Below are 21709 nucleotides of genomic sequence, written 5' to 3'. Positions count from 1 at the left end.
TTGCTGATCATTCTGTTGGCTGGGTCGAGTGTCTCCAGGCCCAGAATTTTCGGTTCTGGAGTTTGAAGACCTGATCATTCCAAACCAAGCAGCTCTGGAAAACGTAGAATGTCCGGAGTGGTATCCCTACCTCACCTCTTTCCAGGAATACATTTCCAAGCCAATAGTATTGAGGGACCATAATTCATCCAGGCCCAGATTTACTAAGGCTTTGCGCTGTTGCAAAGTGATGCAAAGTGATACAAAGCTATGCAAAGCAAGGCATTGGTATTTACTTTTCAGTGCAAAAGGTATTTTGTGTTGGAAGGGCGCCCTTTTCTGAGGGCAAAATGCTATTTGTTTTGCTTTGCGTCACTTTGCAGCAAGGAGGCGTTACCCAGGGGTTACTTGGCCAGATGAGCTAAAAACCCATAGGTTTTGATGCAAAGCCAGATCTACTAAGATATGTGGACTGGCCTTTGCATCAAAAACGATCACCTCCTTGAAGCTGGCCTTAACAAGGGAAAGTATTTTAATGTCCAAAAAGCCTCATTTATGCCATGTGTGTTGAATTGCGTAGCACACATCCAGTAGGTGGGATCCCTGTGAAATTGTCTAGGCATAGGAATTTGCCCTGAAAGGTATTCTTGCAGTACAAATCCTAAACTTGACAGCACTCACTCACCACTGCACCCTAGTACCAGGCTGTGAGTGGCTGAAGACAACCTGTATGTGTGCCAACGGAGGGGAGCGGCTGATCTTAGTAGATATGGTTTTGTGCTGTGTTTACCCCATTGCAAAGAACAGTACAGCACGTTTGGTTGCTGTACTGCATTGTGTGAAAAATTATGAAACCTGCCCACAGAGCTCCAGAGAAAGCTGTTCAAATCATATAGCCTACAAGAAGGATGTCAAATGCACAGACCACGAGGGAAGGTTACAACATTTAAACAGTGCATTGAGTGGGGAAGCCTTGAGCCGAAGAGTAATTAAAGTTGCCTGATACACATTCCCTTAGGAGAGTTGTATATTATGTAACTACAAAAAAGCCTGTCTCACACAAAGAGACATCAGAGGCCTATCGAACTACACACTAATAATGTGATCTGACAGAGCACAACGCAAAGTGCCGACAGTGAACACAGGGAGGGGTGTTCTCTGCTCAGCACAGGGTGGTCTCTCGAGGGCCGGCACCAGGCATGGGCAGTGTGGGCAGCTGCCCAGGGCCCCGCGCCTTCTCACTGTGATGGGCCCCCCACCTGTCCATAACCTTATTTAAAGGCATCAGCTGTACGAGTTCCAGGTGGCCAGCTTCCTCCCTTGGCCTTGCAGCCATGCAGCGCGCGAGACCCAATGACGAGGCCTCCTTCTCATAGGCCCTGCAGCCGTAAGGGCAACATGACCCCTTCTTCCCTGGCAGCTGCTGTGGGCGGGGTTTCTGGAAGGTATTCCGGTTCCGTTGGAAGTCTTGCAATTGCCCTTCTAAAGACAGGCTGTGCTGGCACCTCTGTCTCCTCCCTCTCTGCCAGGTCCCTGCATCTGCACGATAACAGCCATTAGACAGGGCTTGTACTTAGGTGTGACGTGAGCCCTGCCCCTGCGTGAACGAAAAGGAGGGCACCCAGCAGGGCTCACAGAACAAGGAATGGCCTCGCATTGCAATGGGCGCTGCTCACTTCCAATGAGAAGAAAGGGAGAAGAGACGAAAACAAGAGAGAGGTGTTTTTTTTTACAATTCTGCTTTATTGCTTTTTAAACAATGTGAAGCATGTGAATACAAAAGTAACATTTTCAGAGTGACTCTAGATGAGTATTAGCACTCAGTGTCTTTCGTTTTCATGTAATTTACATGAAATGAAGGATTGTGTCTGTAGCAAAACACGCAGAGATGATAAAATTAAGTTGGAATAAAACGAAAGGGGTAACCCCACATCCATTATTATCACCCCGAGGGAGCACAATAAACCCTCCAGGTCACATTCATCTCACGTTCATGTCAGTGATTTTCAAAGGTTTGTTTCGAATAGAAGGTAAGATATTATTACCATACCGAACTATAATGCCACTTTAACATTTGTTTTTTTCATTGCATTTCTAAGGTTTTTTTTTAACATAAAGTAATGTTTTATTGTCACACATTACTACTGGGTGGGTTGTTATACTAGATATCTATGAATCCCTGCTCTCATCTTATCACACTTATCTACCCATCATCATATGTCATGTCTCTATCAAACTATCCTCCATTCCCACTCTGACTCATCCCAATTCCTTCCTACTACTTTCATCTCCTAAATAACTCTGCCTAAGCTCTTCCCTCCGCTTCCACATCTAACTCACCAAACCTCACTCTACTACCGTGACCTCCCACACAACCCTACTAAATTCTCCCTCATTTATCTCACCTTGCTACTATGATCTCCCTAACCCTTCCACAGACTCTTCCCTCCTCCATCCCCTTTTACTCATCCCAAGCCTTTGGGTTGAGTAAATGAGGGATATATTCCCAATTAACACTTCTGGATTTCTTTCCTCCTCCACCCCTCCATTACTCCAGTCAGTCTAACTAACAAACTCTTATATCCGCAGTTCATATTTCCGGATACTAATCCATCACTAATCCTTGTTGGGTTCCAGAGTAGCGTGCTACTCGCTGAAAAGCGCTTCAACGCCTCGTCAGGGGTAGTAAGCGCTATACAATACAATACATAGCCCATGAAGCCACACATAGCCCATGAAGCCACACATAATTTCTTACTTCACACATCCCAATGGGCATCACTAATCCCCAGCATCATGCTTACTCCCATCTGATATCCTACTTCCCATGTCCCCGAGGGCACCTAAGGAGGTCTGGTGTCCTCTTTTGCCTTTAATAGAATTATCGAGGGAGAGGCAAATCTAAAGGGGTAAGACACACCAAAGAAGGTAAGAGTTTGGGGAAATGATAGCATACAGCAGAGAGGCGAGAGCTGAACATAAGGGGCAGAACAGCAAGAAACAGCAAGACGCTAGAGGAAAGGGAGAGGGTAGAAGGAGTGATGTGTAGGGCAGAATTGGTTTGAGAAGGGAAGAGTCTTGGTGAGGTAAAAGGAATAGCATGCAAAGGAGAGGAATGTAAAAGGGGCAGAATCCACAAAAGAATGTAAGAGGCTTGGGCAGAGTGGAAAGGTTGAAGGGGAGCAATAGATGTAAAGTAACACAAGAACAGTGGTGTATTGCAAACTGATGGGACCCCCGTCTGCAGAATGTGATGATGGGCCCCTAAGTCTCCCATATCTCACAGATATTCATTGGCCCTGGGCTGAAAGGGAGCCCCCTGAAGTGTTGGGCGTCCATCTGTGCTGCAGGGGCCTGTGTTGTGGCCCAAGAGGTGAAGCAAGATAATAGGCTGGGGGAGAAGAGTGGTCAATAGCAGCAAATGCAGGGGAGAGGATGACGCAAGAGTGGAAGAACAAGCAAATGGAGGGTAGAGGTAAGAGAGAGATGAAACATGAAGAGTAGAGCATGTGGGGGAGGTGTAGATGCAAGATGGCCACCACCAGAGAGAAGAGGCTAGGGAAAATGGAGAGTTGGACATAAAGGGGGCAGAACCATTGAACAAATTTGAAGTTGGAGAGAAAGATGAAAGGTGAAAGGCAGTGCTTTGATAGGAGAGGTATATTTATGAAAGGCAGAACCACCAGGAGAACTTAAATGCACGGAGAGGGAATGGTGAGAGGTGGATATAAGAGGGTGGGCCAATGAAGAGGCTGGGGGAGAGAGACACGGGAGAGGTAGATTTTTAGAGAAGTAGAACCAACAAGAGAAGGTTAGAGGCTGGGGAGAGATGAGAGGTGAAGTGCACACCAGGTAGGTTAGAGGCTGATATAATAGGGGCAGAATCAGTGAGAAAGGTAAGAGACAGTAGAAGAGATACGGTGAAGTGTAGTGCTTTGAGGGGAGAAGTGGTTGTAAGAGAGGCAGAAAAAGTGAGAAATGGTACGAGGCAGAGGGGGTAAAAGTGGAGAGTTGGACGTAAAGGGGACATACAAGCAAAAAAGTTAGGAGGCTGGAGGAAGAAATGAGAGTTGAAGGGCATTACATGGATGGGGGATATAGATGTAAGAGAGGCAAATCAAGAAACCTTATAAAGAAAAGAGAGAGGGAATGGTGAGAGATGGATGTAGAAGGGCAGAGTCAGTGAGAAAGGTAAGAAGTAGAGGGAGAGATGAGGTGAAGTGTACAGCATGGAGAACAGAGGTGGATATAAGAGGGACATAACCAGAAAGAGAAACAACGATGCTGTGGAAAGCAAAGAGATTTAAAAGGGTCAAAATTCACAAAATAAGGTTAGAGGCTGGCGGAAAGATAAGAAAAAGAGTAGCACATGAAGGGAAAGAGGTGGTGCAGGAGCAGTAAAATCAGTGAGAAACGATTAGAGAGTTCAGAAGGATGAAAATAGACAGAATATGTAAATGGGGCAGAACCAGTGAAAAAAGTTGTGCGACTGGGGTAAGGATGAGAAGTGAAGGTATGGTAAGAGACACGTCTGTAAGAGAGGCAAAGCCAGCAAAAATATTGGCAGAGTGGCAAGAGAGGCAACAGAGAGAAGATGAGTGGATGGAAGAGAGAAAAACCACCAAGCGATAGTGAAAAGTTAGATAAAGGGGAGAGAGGAGTGGAAGGTGGATATTGAATGCGCAGAACCAGCAATAGATAGTTAAAGACTTAGTGAGTGATGATAGATGAAGAGTAGATGAGGAAGGTAGAATTTGATGTAAGAAGGGCATAATCAGCAAGAAGAGAGAGTGAAGGAGGAAGAGAAGAGAAGAGGTGAATGCAACAGGGTCAGAACCAGCAAGAGAAGGCGATAGGCTGAACAAGAGTACACATAAAGACAAGTAAAGCATAAAGGAGAGAGTTGGATGTAAGTGGGCAGAATCTGCAAGAAATACTAAGAGGATACTGAGCCTTCTGCCAAAGTTTGCAATTCCCTGCCTCTTTGTTTTCCATGTAGAAAATTTGATATTATTTTTGCGATGTGTGTCATCCTCATAAATGTTTGTGATCCTGAACCATCCTCAACATGTCTGCAGAATTACAGCCTGTTCTCTATGTACTCTTACTCCTTTTGACCTTTCTATTAAATCATCATTGTCAAAAATCCTTGAAAAAGAAAATCTGCTTCATAGACATTAATTAACTCACTGACTGTGTGCCAGTTGACTTCTGACCTTTCCATGAGTTGGGAGTAGCATATCATGCAGTGTCAGAACATGTGTGTCTGGACCCTTCACAATTTGGCAAGTGTATTCTCAGATGTTAGGGACAGGTGACTTGAGATCTTTAAAACTGCAACTCTGAGGGATTATGGCAGCTTTATTTTGAAAGTCAAACACCACCTCTCCCTACCTACTTCACATTGCTAGATTTCGGGAAGGTAGAGCAGCCTTGAAATTGCTAAATTATAGTGTTATATTTGTCAATTTCCCATCCAGTGCTTATAAATCAACCACTACAGACTGGAATTTAAGGTATCCCCTTGACTTACCTCCATCCTATCTGAGAGTTTTCAAGCAATCCACCCCCTGCAATTTCCATGATGTTCTAAATATGTGACCTGTGGAATTATTTGGGCTTCAGCTGTTTGTTCTGTATCCTTCCCAGTTATTCATACAATCCTTTGGTTTATTGCTCGTGTTCTATTCATAATGATATCCAAATAATCATTTCATCCAATGATAGTCTGGTCTCTACCCAAGGAAACATTTTTGGACTTGCACAAAATCAGTTGTTTCTGGATAAATACAAATTAATTAAAACCTTATAGAAAAACATCAGGAGTCATCATTTTTAAGGGACCTGGTACCACATACAGGGGGTCATTCCGACCCTGGCGGTCATAGACCGCCAGGGCCGGGGACCGCGGATGCACCGCCAACAGGCTGGCGGTGCATCCAGGCCAATTCTGACCGCGGCGGTAAAGCCGCAGTCAGAAAAGGGAAACCGGTATTCCCGCCGGTTTTCCCCTGGCCTGAGGAATCCTCCATGGCGGCGCTGCAGGCAGCGCCGCCATGGGGATTCCGACCCCCTTCCCGCCAGCCTGGTTCTGGCGGTTTTGACCGCCAGAACCTTGCTGGTGGGAACGGGTGTCGTGGGGCCCCTGGCGGCCCCTGCAGTGCCCATGCCAATGGCATGGGCACTGCAGGGGCCCCCTAACAGGGCCCCACAAAGATTTTCAGTGTCTGCATAGCAGACACTGAAAATCGCGACGGGTGCAACTGCACCCGTCGCACCCTTTCCACTCCGCCGGCTCCATTCGGAGCCGGCATCCTCGTGGAAGGGGGTTTCCCGCTGGGCGGGCGGCCTTCTGGCGGTCGCCCGCCAGCCCAGCGGGAAACTCAGAATGACCGTCGCGGTCATTTGACCGCGATGCGGTCATTCGGCGGCTCCCGCCAGGCGTGCGGTTACCGCCGCCGGCGGGAGTCAGAATGACCCCCACAGTCTGTTTGGTGGCCTGTGGAGCTAGGCCACTCAACCACCTTGGTTGAGTCAGCAAGCACATCTTGGATTCATTTTCCAACATCTTCTTTCTTTGTCTGAATAGTGTGCCAACTACTTACTTTTACTACATCAACAGGCAGCACAAAATCATGCATTTTCACATCTGTCACTGCCGCAAGGCTGTTGTACAGTCAATGATCTTCTCACAACCAGATTGCATACATGTTCCCTGTCTTGGACTTCCTACCATTTGCATTACGTACCCTTCAGATCATTAAGAACAGTGGTAGGATACTTATCTGAGGCTTTCCCAGATGCTGTATCATTTCTATTCACCTTTCTGCATTCTGTTGTTTCCTGTTACCAAGCAATCTATCCATTTGCCATTCTGCAGTGCATAAAAAAGTCCTCTCTTTCTTCAGCACCATACTAGTTATTACATTCATTCTAGAATCCTACACTCTTTGACAGCCATGCTCCTGTGCCAGCCTTAAACTAAGAGGGAAAATATTAGTGGCAAACCCTTCTTTTTTTAGCTGCACAGGACTGGAAATCTCTCTCTCCTGAGCTATGGTGTTTCTTAAATCTTCTGGAAAAACTAAACCTGGTCTTTCTCTACATTAGTACTGTCTGCACCTTTCCTTTGCAAATCCCTTAGCACCAGGATACCTTCTTGTTGTGGTATTTTAATTAATCTCTTTCAGTATAACAATAACTAAAAAAATGTGCATAAACTGCACCACTTGGTGTAGGTTAGCAAAACTCCAGAGGATTGGGGAAAATGAAGAAGCACATATATCTTGCAAAAGTAGTTTGAAGGCTTATTAGGTATCTGCTCCCACGTGTTTTACTGTGCACCGTTTGTCACAAACAGTCCAATAAACTAGAACTGTATGTGCTACACACTAGTTATACTGTCCCAGAGTGTATTCAAATACCAGTCTGCTGCATAGGGTCTGTCTGGGCATGATCACAAAGACAGATGGATCACTGACTAGTGCAAAGTGACAATGGGGAGGCTTGGGCAAGCACAGGATGTAGCGCGCCTTTTAAAACAAATTATCCAAACCTCAAGTGACAGTGAGGCCTGGGGAAATTGCTACCTTTCAACAGCACAGTTAGAATTAGCCTTACTTGGGAGGTGAGGAAAAGGAGGAATGTACAGGAGAAGGGGGCTGCAGACGGGAGCTGACTGAGGAGTGAGGGGGTCATTCTGTAGAGTATATCAATGCACATCAAGTAATCGGCCAATCATCAAGCTTATGTAAGTAGGTGGTCATTAACTCTGGGGAGGCAAATATTGAATTGTTAATTGAAAGGATCGAAAGTATTTGATTAGGTAGTCTGGGTCATGACTGAAATAACTTGTGAATTATGGAAATGGTCTTTTAAGAGTCTTGCATTCAATTATCTCTTTAACCAAGCAGGTGCGAATTGGTTAGTACTAATTAGACTAAATATGAGTCAAGCGACATTGGTCTGGGATGGGAACCTTCACAATTTGGCAAGTGCACTCTCAGATGTGAGGGACAGGTGACTTGAAATCTTTAAAACTGCAAATCTTAGGGATTATGGCAGCTTTATTTTGAAAGTCAAACAACATCTCCCCCAACCTACTGCGCTGAGTCTGCTATAATAAATCCCTCTTTTTGTTGCTTTAATTTACTACTAGTCTGTTTAGTGAATGGCTCCAGTATAGCTTTTAGCAGATTTTGCCCTAAGTAAAATTTGTTGTCCCTTTTTAGCCATTTCACCTTTAAAGCTTTAAATCAGTTCAGCTCTTTGCTTCTCTTCAAAATTGAGTTTGAGAGTAATTGTTGTGATGAGGTGTTCAATTTGTGGGTGTGGTCCAGACTTTGGTGCTCCTGCCTGCCAATATTTTAGCCACCCCACCTGTGAATGTCATCTGTGCTGTCTCATCCTCTTATCATCTGCAATGGGTGTTTTCATTTGTTTCCTGGAGCACTCGCAGGCAACTTACCTGACCCAGCATTTATTCCTTTTTGTTGATGCCCCAGGTCTGCTGAAGACCAAGGGGGTTATTACAACTTTGAAGGAGGTGTTACTCCGTCCCAAAAGTGACGGTAAAGTGACGGATATACCACCAGCCGTATTACGAGTCCATTATATCCTATGGAACTCGTAATACGGCTGGTGGTATATCCGTCACATTTGGGACGGATTAACACCTCCTCCAAAGTTGTAATAACCCCCCAAATGTCTTAACCTTAAACTTCACTGGTGCAACCGGAGGATTGGGAAGTCACCTGAAGACCCACTCCATAGATCTGTGACAATCTGACTTGAAATTGTAATCATGCACTAATCTGGAAACATTGGAGTAAAAATATCTGTTTTGAAGAGACCTACACCTAGCTTTTCAACCCAGTTTGATGTATTGTATTTCCACATAATAGAGCTTTAAGATATTTGCACTTATTTTATTAGGGTTATTATTTGTAGCCATCTCAGTGATATCTAGACTAGATAAGTAGCTTCTTGCAAAGCTGTTTCAACAGTGCCAGAAAATTAACGGTCAATTGACACTGCCTATGATGTCACTTCCTGTGATATTACATGTTAGGGAAATTAGATGATGCAGCTCCTAACTTGCCCAGGGCCACACAACTAGCCCTGGGTCTGTCAGTGCGCACAAATTCCAGGAGTGTGATGCTGTATTCCCATTTCTTTTCTTTCAGTTGGGAGCTCTGCAGACTGGTTGCCTTCCCTCCCTACAGCCTTTCCCCTCTTCCTCTATCATCCCTTCTGCCGGCACTACTACTTCTGCTGCAGCTCGGCAGAGTCTCAGCACGCCTGGAAGTGCGCCCTTCAGGAAGGGATCCGCCATCACAATACAGGTACGTCAGGGTGCCACTGAAGCAAGAGTCCCATTCCGTACACAGTGTCTTGCACGGCCCACCTACCACAGAAGCCATAGACAAAGGGAGTTGGGGGGGTGGTCTGCCCAGGGGCGGCTCCTTCACTATGGCAAGAAAGCATCGCACTAGTTGACAAAATCAACGATAGTTGCACTATCGTTTTGTTTTTCATTTTCACCTGCTGGCTCAGACAGCAGACAAGGGAGGGGCGGGCTGGGTCACAGGAGGTGGGAGGGGGAGGAGTACAGAGTGCACCTAAGTGTGTATGTGTGTTTGGCTGGCTGTCTCAGGCCGGCCAAACACACATGCACATTTAGGTTTCTACAGCCCAGCTGTGTTTAACAGTTGTGCTGGAGAAACTGCACAGACCCCAGGGCTGTGTCGGAGCGGTAGTCACTGCTGCTCAGACCAATCCAGATGCCGCTTTCATGCTACGTTTAGCATGAAAGTAGCGCCAGGAGCACTGAGCCTGAGCTGGTGTCCCAGTGAATGCTGGGACACCACATCGAGGGAAGAGGAGCAACGTGACAGGAGACGGAGATGGCAGGAAGGTAAGTTTATTTTTATTTTTTTCATTTTCCCCCCTCTGTCTCCGCATCCTCCTCCCCGCCCCTCCCCTTGAGATTCGCGGCTGGGTGTTCCTCAATGACATCTCATGTGCATCCTTTAGAACGAGTCCTCTACAAAGGCCTTGTAGGGTCTGGGGGTCTCCATGACATCTCATATACATGCTTAAAGGGGTATGACAATGCTCACTGTCACATAAGCTGCAGGCAGGTGGTTGGGGGGTGCCCATTCCAACTCAGGTACTTTCTGACACTGGTCTCATGGGTCCATCTCCACAGAAGCAGCAGGGTGGGGGGGGCATTCTGCATATCAATCATGTGTCCTACAAGTTACGCATAAATATCTACGCGCATCTTACCTTAGAAGTGTTTATGCACCCACCCCCAGCGTGCTTCTAGTCCCTACCTCACCCTGATGTTGCCTGCGCATAGGAACTGCCTGTTGTAGCTGCTCGTGCGCTGCCTAAGCCCTCTGTGCACACTCCAGTTAAGTACTGTCGATGGTCGCCCCAAACTGCCTATGCACGCTCTTCCTACCACTGTCTTTGAAAGCATTACCCCGTCGATAAAACACGAACTCTTTTTTTATAATCAACTAATGAATTGACATGTTTTAAAATATTTCTTAGCAGGTTTTAACAATGAACTGATCTAGGATTGACTTTAAGATGTTTGTGTGGTATTTGTGGAGAGTATTGTAAACTTTTGCATAACCTTTCCTTTATTTGGCGACGCTGTAAGGAGAGGAATGTTTAAGAAAAGCTATGACTTGTGGAAAATTATTTTTAATCTGGAAATGTATGATTTTGGAAAACAATATTTGTTTTTTATATAGTAGTTCTTAACATGGGACAAAAACAATAAATGTTTTGACTGACTGTCAATTATCCCTGCTTGCTTCCTGCGCCTGTCAGTGCACATTCAATCCTGTTTTTCTCTGAGAACACCCATTCTGTTGCATCCCGCTAGTGCTTTCGGTGAACATCAATTTTGTAGCTGTTTGGCATATCCAACCTCTCCACCTGTTTCTGTTTGTGGTCAATCCACCAGTTTTTTATTATTCTGCACTACTTTTGTTCTTGCTGTCTATTCACACCCACCCTGTTAGTGTTGCTCTCCTACCCATCCCATTCCTCTCTATGTGGACTCTTTCCTTTTAATGCACACCCCGTCCTCTGGTCTCTGTGCAGTCCCCACCCTCTTACTCTCCAAGCACACCCACCAAGTTCGTCTATGTGCGCTGCCCCTGTTCTTCATAGAAGAGTTCTGTTCTCGGGCACGTGACCTTCCGCCTCTGTTCTTCGTCAGTTCTGCAGAGAGGAAACTCGCCGCACGTGGAGGCATTTTTGGAGTCAGTTCGCTTCTTCCGCCAGGAGAAGGGACGCTATGGTTCATGGGACCAGCTGCTGGGCACCGAGCCAGAGGTTTGTGGATCACCCATTGAGCTGAGCCAGGCCCTGCGAGATCACTTGCCCCCTGGCCCAGCCAATTATTGTGCCATCAAAGAGGGCAACTAGAAATGGGCTTTAGAAGGTTTTGGAACACACCCAGTGGCTATAGGCAGGGCCACTGCAATTATGTGGCAGGGAGGCCCCAATTATGTGGCCAGGTCGACTAAATTATTCGGCACGAAAAGGAAAATTATGCGGGTAGTGGGGCACATTTTGCTATGGTATTAATTATTGTCCTTTTTACACATCGTAACACTATGTGGACAAAGATTTCACCTTAGTAGTATTAGTTTAACATCCAAATAAGGCAATAGGCAATTGAAAGATCAACAGTCAACCTTTGTGCTGTGACTCATGTCACTACGTTTTTAGTAACTTTTGATCTGTTTGAGCTAAAAACAAAACTTTTTTGGTACAATCTGCAGATTATGCAGCAGATGATGCATCATTTCCATCATTTTGGGGGAAATGCAGCAGCCGCAGAATCTCATAATTTTACTGGTCCTGGCTGTAAGCCTAGTTTATTACCTGCTGAGCTCCATGGAGGCACTATCCAGCATCTGGCACCACATCCACTGGTATGGTGTGTTACCTGTCTCATCATTAATATACAGGGTAGGCTTGCTTCAAAATCGGTAAATACATTTTGCAGCATAAACGCATGGCCCTGAAAAAGAGGGAGGTCTGGAAATTATGCCTCCTGTGTCTCTCCTCTTCTGACGCTCTAAGCACTGATGTCAACTCTATCAGAATCATTAATCTAAGGATAGAGTATCACTCAGTTAATAGCTCACCAATAACAAGTGCAGTGATCTGAAGGTCATAAGTTTGAATCTCAATAAGGCCACCTCAGTTTTCTTTCCTTATAGGGTTGGTAAATTTAGTGCAATAAATTAGGTAATAGTCTGTTAATTACAGCAAAAGTTCAGTGTGAAGTGCTATTATATAATGGTGGTTGCCAGGGGCTGCGGCAGAATTGTTTTGAGGGGATGGGGCATAATGTTAACATTTGTGGCGTCCCGGACTGTGTTTGGCAGGGGCCGTACCAGTGCAGGCAGTGTACCACTATGGCGGCCGTAGTGTTACGCTGTACTGTGAGCCTGCACACCAGGCTGTACCTAAGTCCGTGGTGTGGGGGGTAAAGCGCCCATGGTGGTAGCCACTGTGTAGTTATAGTTATGACCTATGGCCTGAATATGATCTTGGCGGATGGGGTTACTCCGCCACAAACTGTCTGCCGTATTACGATTCCATTATATTCTATGGAAATCGTAATATGGCCGGACGGAACATCTGTCACATTTGTGACTGAGTATTCTATCAGCCAAGGTCATAATCAGGCCCCTAGTTACCATAGGAAGAGCATTTGTTTGGTTTGCTGACAACTTGGGCACCATTTGACACATCTTCACAAAACTTTCTAAAAAACTAAAGTTAATTCTCCTAAGCTCTGTCCTGATAAATTTCTCAGTGATCTATCAAGCGGCGGCTGAAAAAACAGGGGTCCCCAAATGCAATTTCCCTGCAAGTTTTCCATAGGAAAATTGAACAGTGATACCACAAAATATAAATGGCTGCACGGAATGACACCAAATTTGGCAGAAAGCTAGATCTAGGTCCAGGTATTAGGCTTCTCATGATTTGGTGTAAATCCATTAAATGCTGTTTGAGAAATTAAGGTTCAAATGCTATATATCTGTGTGGGTGGGTCCGTGGGAAGCTCTTAAGAGTCCCTTGATCATACATCTTCAAATAATAGAGTAATCTGATTGGCCAAGGGGACTTTTTTCCTGTTGGCCACATCGCTTCTGCGGGAGCAAAAGGCTCCTTCAAACTCACACGGGAGTTTGAGCTCTGGTGACTGGCTGCAACATGAAGAGAAATGTTGAAGCCGATATTTCAGGACACTGGCACTGAATCCCTGTGTCCAGAAAATTATAAAAAAGTAAGGTATGATGTGGCAAGAAAGGCGCTTGCTCACCCCTCTGGACCATGTGAGGGGGTCCCAGATGGACCCTCCAAGTCCGACTAAAAAAACATTGTTTTGAGTTTCTGTGACATCCGTGGGAGCCAGCATAGCACCCCAGGACTCCTGTGGGACTCCCATGGGAATGCAGGGGCCGCAGTGCCTCCTAGAAGAAGCTTGTGGGATCGGATTAAAAAATAAATAAAAAACAGGTGTGTGTCTATGGTGGTTTGCCGTGAACAGGTGACAGCCATTGGCGGTGGTGGGTTGGCTGCCTGCTAAAGTTGGGTGCAGGGTTAAAGACCGTGCAAGGCGAGGGGTAGCCTTACTTATGGTAATAAAATAATAGTTTACATTAAAAAATATATATAATTCACTGGAAAAGAAAAACAAAGGTTAAAGTGACATTATAGCTAGGTGTAGAAATAATATCCTACTATGCGCACCTGCCCCCTAAAAATGATAACTGCTACTCTCGGGATGGGGGCTGCACCCCACACTTTTATGTTAAGTAGGCCTCACAGGATGAGGTTTCTGGGGCCTGCATAGGCTCGGGGGGGCCACCTGCCACCTTCCTTTGAAAATCACTTGTGCACCACCCTCCTCTCGTACTGGGACACCTCAGGAGGTTAATTTTGTAAATGCACAGGACCATGCACTTTTTAAAAAAAATTGCCACAAATTTCTAGCAACATTAAAAAATATATATATAATTTTGGCCCCAAGTGGTTCCCTTGGTAACCCCACCCCAACCAGGCCTATGGGAGCAGGGTATTCCTACCCTGCCCCTTATATATTTTTTCCTTTTTTTTTCCTAAGATGGCTGCCGCCACATCATTGTTGGTGTGGTGGCAGCCAATCAGATCTCGTCTTGAGATCCACCATAGCATAACTTGTACAAAGTTTTTGAGTCTTAATTGCTCAGAAATTACTGTACAGCTTTACACCAAAACACAAAAAGCATGCATTCCAGACCAAGATATAGCTTTCTGACATATTTGGTGTAAATCTGTTTATTCATTTGGGCTGTAGCTGTGTGAGGTTCCCAACTTTGCAATGTGACATCTCTACCTTCGAGTCCGGCAACAGGGGGGTTGTGTTTTCTCTGTGGGACAGTGGCAGCAGTGATGGCAGGTGTTGTCCATTCGTGTCCAGTCATAGACGAAGGTGGAATGGGGAAAAAAGGGGAGTTTTCACCCCTTTTTTCCCCCTCAATCGGCCTATTCAGAAGTGGAGGTCGGACCGCCATATTTTGTTTGGCGGTAAGGCACATCCAAATCTGCATGACCAGAAGGGTGGCTGGGGTTCCGTCGGCATCCACTTTTCCCTCTCCTGCCTTTGATGTAGGTGGTTTTTCTTGGCGGAGGTGGGGGTTCAAATGCGGGCTTTTAGCTATGGGACCACCAACATCTAAATATGGCGGGCAGACCGTCATGGCAGGGGACGGGTTTTCAGCCAAAAGCTTAACGGCAGAGCCAAATCTAAATCAGGACCTTAGTCTTTTTTATACAATCCAAGTTCAAACTACACAAACTTTAAAAAATCTAAAGTTATAGTTATAACTTTCATTCACAATTTATCATTCACCTTCAAATTATTATAAGTAGAGGACCTCGTTACACACTCTATTTCAGCCCGCTAACCAGACTAGGGAAATTAAGTTTTCCTAACTATAACTAAGCTTTAACCTTTGTTTTTTTAATTGAATTTCAATGTTTTAAAAAGGTTTTTAATAAAAATGTGTTTCAAATCGTAGAGTCCAGTATCGCAAGTGGAGAGTTGTTATGTGGAGCGTCATACAATACAGTGGAGGAGAGTATTGTAAAGTCTATTGTCATAGGCTGAAGTATTGTAGATTGGAATTGAGTGGAGAAGAGTGTCGTAGCATATCATACAGTAGTGAACTGTTATAGACTGTAGTGCCATGGTGTCTCATTTAGTGGAGTCAAGTATTGTAAACTAGAACAGCGAGTTGAATAGTGGAATGTTGTATCGAACTATAGAGTAGGGTGTCGTAGACAGTCATTGAGTGTTGCAGAGTGTTTTAGAGTGGAGTAGGGTGAAGTAGAATGCATTAGAGTGGAGTATAACCAAGTAGAGTCTCGTAGAGTACAATGGAAGAGAGTGTAGTAGAGTGGAGTGCCGTGTCATATAGTAGAGTGGTGAATCATAGAAAGAAGTTGGGTGCTGCGTTTTCGAGTGTCAGACAGTGTGGTACAGTGGCATAGAGTGGATGGGAAGGAGGGAAGTAGAGTGTCATAGAGTGTAGTACAGTGTTGTAGAGTGGAGTGGCATGCTGTGGAGCAGATTGTCAGACAGTGGAGCAGCATGGAGTGGAGCATAGTACAGTGGCATAGAGTGTGGAAAAATGTAGTAGAGGGTAGTATGGTGGAGTGGAGTCCACTGGAATAGAATAGTGTAGAGTAGACTAAAGTATCATACAGTGGAGTGGCGTGTTGTAGACTATATTGGTGTGGTGCAGTAAAGTGGAGTGGCATAGCATACAGTTAAATGTCATGACCTGGAGTACCATGTTGTAAGTAGAGAGTAGTGGTGTGTCATACAGTATTGAAAGGTGATATAGACTACAAAAGAATATGGTGGCATACAGTCTAGGTGATTTTTGTAGAGTGGAGTGGTGTACAGTACAGTTCAGTGTTGTAGAGTGTGATACAGTGGATTGGCATACATTGTTGTAGAGTACAATAGCATTGAGTGGCATAGAGTGGAGTGGCATACAGTGGAATAGTGCAGTAGAGTGGAGTGGCGTACAGTTGAATGTTATGGAGATTGTGCATGAATGATGTGGATTGAAGTGGCGTACAGTGTAATAGAGAAGAGTGAAGTGGCGTAGAGTGGAGTCTTGTACAATGGAGAGGTGCAGAGTGTAGTGGCATAGAGAGGAATAGTGTGTAGTGGAGTTACTACAGTGGTGTGGCATACAGATGTATGTGAAATGTAGCAGTATTGTACATTATGGTGTGCAGAGTAACACAAAAGAGCGAATTGCACTGCCTTGCATTTCTCCAGATTTACCAGTCTATGCAGGGCCATGCCTGGTGACCTTGCGTTCCTTTGTAAATCTGACTCAAGTATTGCGTTGTCCATGTGACACTGTGAGTGATGCAAGGGTACCACAATCCAATAATACAACTAGGCTTTTGTTATATTTTTGACCATGGTATACCATGATAACTTTTCAGTATACTGTGGTACATGGCGATGAGAAAATGAAAAGGCAGCCATATTGTTTTCACTACACTTTGGCAGTGGTCAGTGTTAGGCTTAGATATAGGTAAGCAGTGGGTTCCTACCTATTACCACTTTTTAGGTGGTGATAGGTAGGGAAAATTATTTATATTTTTTATTATATTTTTAAACAGGTTTGCAGCCATGTACCACAGTAGTTTCACAAAATTTGATGAAATTCTGTGAAAGCACCACAATGACAGATTTCACTAAGTTTAAATGCCTTATCAATTAAAAATACTTATCCTACTTAACTGCAGTACACAAAAAGCATCATCTCTGTACCATAATGTGTAATACTGCCAAATTTCATGTAAATCCATCCAGCTGTTTTTGCACTACTTCAAATACATGGGCTACGGAAAATGTAGTGGTGGACAAACGCAATTTGAGACCCCCTTTTACCTTTGCATTCCCTTAAGGATTCACCACAAAAATGTACATCATCTCAAAATGTAGAAAATACTATAGGGCTGGAAAAGTTTGTGGTGATTCCTCACACGGATGGAAAGTTATTAGGGAGCTAATATGGGGGGAATCCATATTTTTGGGAATACTAACTATACTTACAAAGTGGCAATCAGATTTAATGTGATTTCTTTCTTTTTATCTATTGCAGTGGTTCCCAATCTGTGGTCCGGGGACCACTGGGGGTCTGCAAAGTCTCCTCAAGGGGTCCACAACTACTTAGAAAATTAAATATTATTCACAGATTAATAAAGATTTTATAAAGTGGCTAAATGTACAATTGGACATTTTAAAAGTACTGTAAATGTCAAGGAATTCAAAATTGGTGGCTAAAAATTAAATTCGTATCTTCAGATTGATTTGTGGGAGCAGTGCAGGTGCATCAAACAGAAAATAGTATGGATGATGTGTGTTTTTTCAATTTATAAAAGCTTCAACCTTCCTATTGAAATTAAATGTTTTTTTATTTATATTTGTCTGCAAATTAAATAAAATGTGTTATCATTTGGGTACATGTTTGATGAATGTATGTGTTTCTGTATTTTGTGTGTATTGTTTTATGTTTTAAATCATCAACAATGTTTAGGTGGGGGTCCCGGCTTCCAGTAGTGACTCACTGGGGGGTCCCTGGAGTCCAAAAATGATCTGTGGGGGTCCCCAGGTTCCAGTAGTGATAAAATAGGGGCCCACAGAAGTCAAAAGGTTGGGAATCTCTGATCTATTGTACAGGGAGTGCAGAATTATTAGGGTAGTTGTATTTTTGAGGATTAATTTTATTATTGAACAACAACCATGTTCTCAATGAACCCAAAAAACTCATTAATATCAAAACTGAATATTTTTGGAAGTAGTTTTTAGTTTGTTTTTAGTTTTAGCTATGTTAGGGGGATATCTGTGTGTGCAGGTGACTATCACTGTGCATAATTATTAGGCAACTTAACAAAAAAAAATATATACCCATTTCAATTATTTATCATTACCAGTGAAACCAATATAACATCTCAACATTCACAAATATACATTTCTGACATTCAAAAACAAAACAAAAACAAATCAGTGACCAATATAGCCACCTTTCTTTGCAAGGACACTCAAAAGCCTGCCATCCATGGATTCTGTCAGTGTTTTGATCTGTTCACCATCAACATTGCGTGCAGCAGCAACCACAGCCTCCCAGACACTGTTCAGAGAGGTGTACTGTTTTCCCTCCTTGTAAATCTCACATTTGATGATGGACCACAGGTTCTCAATGGGGTTCAGATCAGGTGAACAAGGAGGCCATGTCATTAGATTTCCTTCTTTTATACCCTTTCTTGCCAGCCACGCTGTGGAGTACTTGGACGCGTGTGATGGAGCATTGTCCTGCATGAAAATCATGTTTTTCTTGAAGGATGCAGACTTCTTCCTGTACCACTGCTTGAAGAAGGTGTCTTCCAGGAACTGGCAGTAGGACTGGGAGTTGAGCTTGACTCCATCCTGAACCCGAAAAGGCCCCACAAGCTCATCTTTGATGATACCAGCCCAAACCAGTACTCCACCTCCACCTTGCTGGCGTCTGAGTCGGACTGGAGCTCTCTGCCCTTTACCAATCCAGCCACGGGCCCATCCATCTGGCCCATCAAGACTCACTCTCATTTCATCAGTCCATAAAACCTTAGAAAAATCAGTCTTGAGATATTTCTTGGCCCAGTCTTGACGTTTCAGCTTGTGTGTCTTGTTCAGTGGTGGTCGTCTTTCAGCCTTTCTTACCTTGGCCATGTCTCTGAGTATTGCACACCTTGTGCTTTTGGGCACTCCAGTGATGTTGCAGCTCTGAAATATGGCCAAACTGGTGGCAAGTGGCATCGTGGCAGCTGCACGCTTGACTTTTCTCAGTTCATGGGCAGTTATTTTGCGCCTTGGTTTTTCCACACGCTTCTTGCGACCCTGTTGACTATTTTGAATGAAACGCTTGATTGTTCGATGATCACGCTTCAGAAGCTTTGCAATTTTAAGAGTGCTGCATCCCTCTGCAAGATATCTCACTATTTTTGACTTTTCTGAGCCTGTCAAGTCCTTCTTTTGACCCATTTTGCCAAAGGAAAGGAAGTTGCCTAATAATTATGCACACCTGATATAGGGTGTTGATGTCATTAGACCACACCCCTTCTCATTACAGAGATGCACATCACCTAATATGCTTAATTGGTAGTAGGCTTTCGAGCCTATACAGCTTGGAGTAAGACAACATGCATAAAGAGGATGATGTGGTCAAAATACTCATTTGCCTAATAATTCTGCACTCCCTGTATTTGTTATTTATTTGATTATTGGTTTACATAATCATGTGACCATAAATGTACCTTTTAGTTGTTCATGTAGTAATTCTGAATATGAAACTTTTCATATGCAGTTTAGTTTATTTTTTGGGCTTTCTTTCTACCGCCAATCTGTAATTAATATATATACCTTATAAATACCAAGTGTGCACTATTGAGTACTGCGGGGGGACCCTCAATGCCACTGTAGTCCCTACCAACTCCCTGCCTCTAGCCCGGCTCCACTCCTTGGTATTTGCAGGGCCTGTTCCAGGGACATGGTGGACAACGGCCCCCTGCCTATTCAAAATTTGGCCTATCCAGGAAGAATTATAAATCCTCAATGCCAAAAATTGCCTGTGAGAGGGGCTGTGCAGCACCCCTCCCCTTTTTCCTAAATCAGCCTGGCAGCGGGCAGTGGTGGTCCCTGGTGCCCTAATGGGCCCAGGAAGTGGGTACGTACAGTCCCCCTCATATAAATTGGCCTAGCCCTGGAGAGGCAGTGGTCCCAGGGGGTGTAAAGAGCCTGGGGGGGGTGCACGGCCCTCCTCCACCTCAATTAAAGTTGCGTGGCTTGGGGAGATGGAGGTCCCTGGGGACAAAATCGGCCATAGGAAGGGGGGGCAGGGGTGCCCCCCAACATAATTATTAGTATTTGCCCCAGGGCCTGGCCCACATGGGGTCCATGGTTTAAACAAAAGATGGGACCCACCACCAGGTCTAGGGATTCACGGTACTTCTACCCTGCCCTTTACCCTTTTTTAAACTTTTTGTTTGGGACACGGCTGAGTCCCAATCCCAAAATGGTTGTAAACACCTCCTGGTTGAAGTGTTGGAAGACAATCAGATGTATCCGTGTCCCTAGATATCTGTCTGTTTTTTTTCCTTTAGTATCTCAAAAACTGCTGAATACCAAATAACATCTTTCTGGACCAAGATCTACCTATCTGCCAAATTTGGTGTAATTATGTTCAGCAGTTCGGGGAGTAGTTGTGTTCAAAATACCTATGGGAAATTACATTGGAAAACATGTTTTGGGACCCCCCCCTTTTTTTTGGCTTTTCCTTGACAAGTCACCTGAAACAGTCATGACAGCAGCAGAACTAATTAGCAAAGTAATTAGCATACGAGTTTTGAAAATTTTGTGAAGATTCATCAATCGGCTGCACAGTTATAGGCAAATCAGAAAACGATTTGTCTATGGGAATTAGGTCCTAAGTATAAGTACCTACTAGTGACCACCAGTCCATATATATATATATATATATATAATATATTAGTATCAAAGGAAAATTCACTGCACTCCAGGAGGTTTGTTAAACACTCTATTTTATTGTTACAGCAACCACCAATGCGTTTCGACTTCTAACAAGTCTTGCTCAGAAAGTTTGTCTATGGAAATAGCAGACCTATCTATAACTACCTAGTGGCAAGTGCCACTGGGTAATATGTATATATATATTCACTACATGCACGACCTGGGTTCTACATTTTTTGATTTTGGGCTCACAGATCCTTAGTAACCTCGTGATGGAAGATTTGCTTCCTGTTCTGGAGTCAAGCGCTGCACCAACACGAAGAGGGACTGAATTACGGCAGCAGACTGCCTGGTTCCAGGTAAGTCCCTCCATCTTGGGCCCTCAACTACCCTGACTTCTCTCCATCAGTGCATGCGTGCCCCAGCACTTAAAGCACATCATTCTGATACTTGTCCTGCTTTCCAAACTCTGGCTACTGACATCTAAAAGAGCAGTTTGTGTGACTAATGTATTTACCAAATTAGCATGTTATATTGAGATTGTCACTAAAATCCATCATAACTTTGGATGTTTAATGTCAAAGAGGTGAGACCTCTTTGTTACTCAATTATAACAAAGAAAGCAAGGCTACAGGCCCCACAAATCAAAGAAAGAACTAAGACAACATTAACTATTCACAGCTAACAAAAGACAAATTCGAGTCTGAGGTGGGCCCAGTTCATGCTGTCCTGCAGGAAGTGTCCTCCTGTTGTTTTTAACTTGGCTTCTGCCTCTGACCGCTGCTTTCCTGCAATACGTGTACTCCTGCTGTTCCCGTCCTAGATTCCTACAGGGAGTGCAACATAACCCTGCTGTCCCCCCTAAGTTTCTGCATGAAGTGCATTTGTGTCGTTCTCAGCCCCCCTAAATTCCTGCAGGTTTCGTGGTCCTGCAGTAGTGTCCTAAGTTCCCGTAGAATATTTTTCTACCGCTTGCTTTACTCCTACCCTAAGCCTCCCGCAGGTAGGTGCTTGCAGGTGGTGTGCTCCTTGCAATGCCCTACGATATGCAAGCAGGGAGAAGAGCCCTTGTAGCTACACGTGCACTTCTTGCAGAAGCTTTTCTCTGTG

The 21709-nt window shown here is 44.4% G+C and overlaps 1 protein-coding gene across 1 annotated transcript in view; it reads left to right on the top strand.

Moving 5' to 3' along the window:
• NIBAN3 (niban apoptosis regulator 3) overlaps window positions 1-21709 on the top strand; it is a 95856-nt gene that overhangs the window by 27964 nt on the left and 46183 nt on the right. The window contains exons 5-7 of the mRNA XM_069231741.1: window positions 9165-9323; window positions 11219-11334; window positions 20854-20958. Coding sequence (XP_069087842.1) covers window positions 9165-9323; window positions 11219-11334; window positions 20854-20958 — 380 coding nt within the window. The remainder of the gene's footprint in view (window positions 1-9164; window positions 9324-11218; window positions 11335-20853; window positions 20959-21709) is intronic.

This window comes from Pleurodeles waltl, chromosome 4_2, assembly GCF_031143425.1.
Source record: "Pleurodeles waltl isolate 20211129_DDA chromosome 4_2, aPleWal1.hap1.20221129, whole genome shotgun sequence".
NCBI classification, from domain to species: domain Eukaryota; kingdom Metazoa; phylum Chordata; class Amphibia; order Caudata; family Salamandridae; genus Pleurodeles; species Pleurodeles waltl.
The sequence above is the reverse complement of the archived record's forward strand: the minus strand, read 5'-3'. Positions and strand labels throughout refer to the sequence as shown.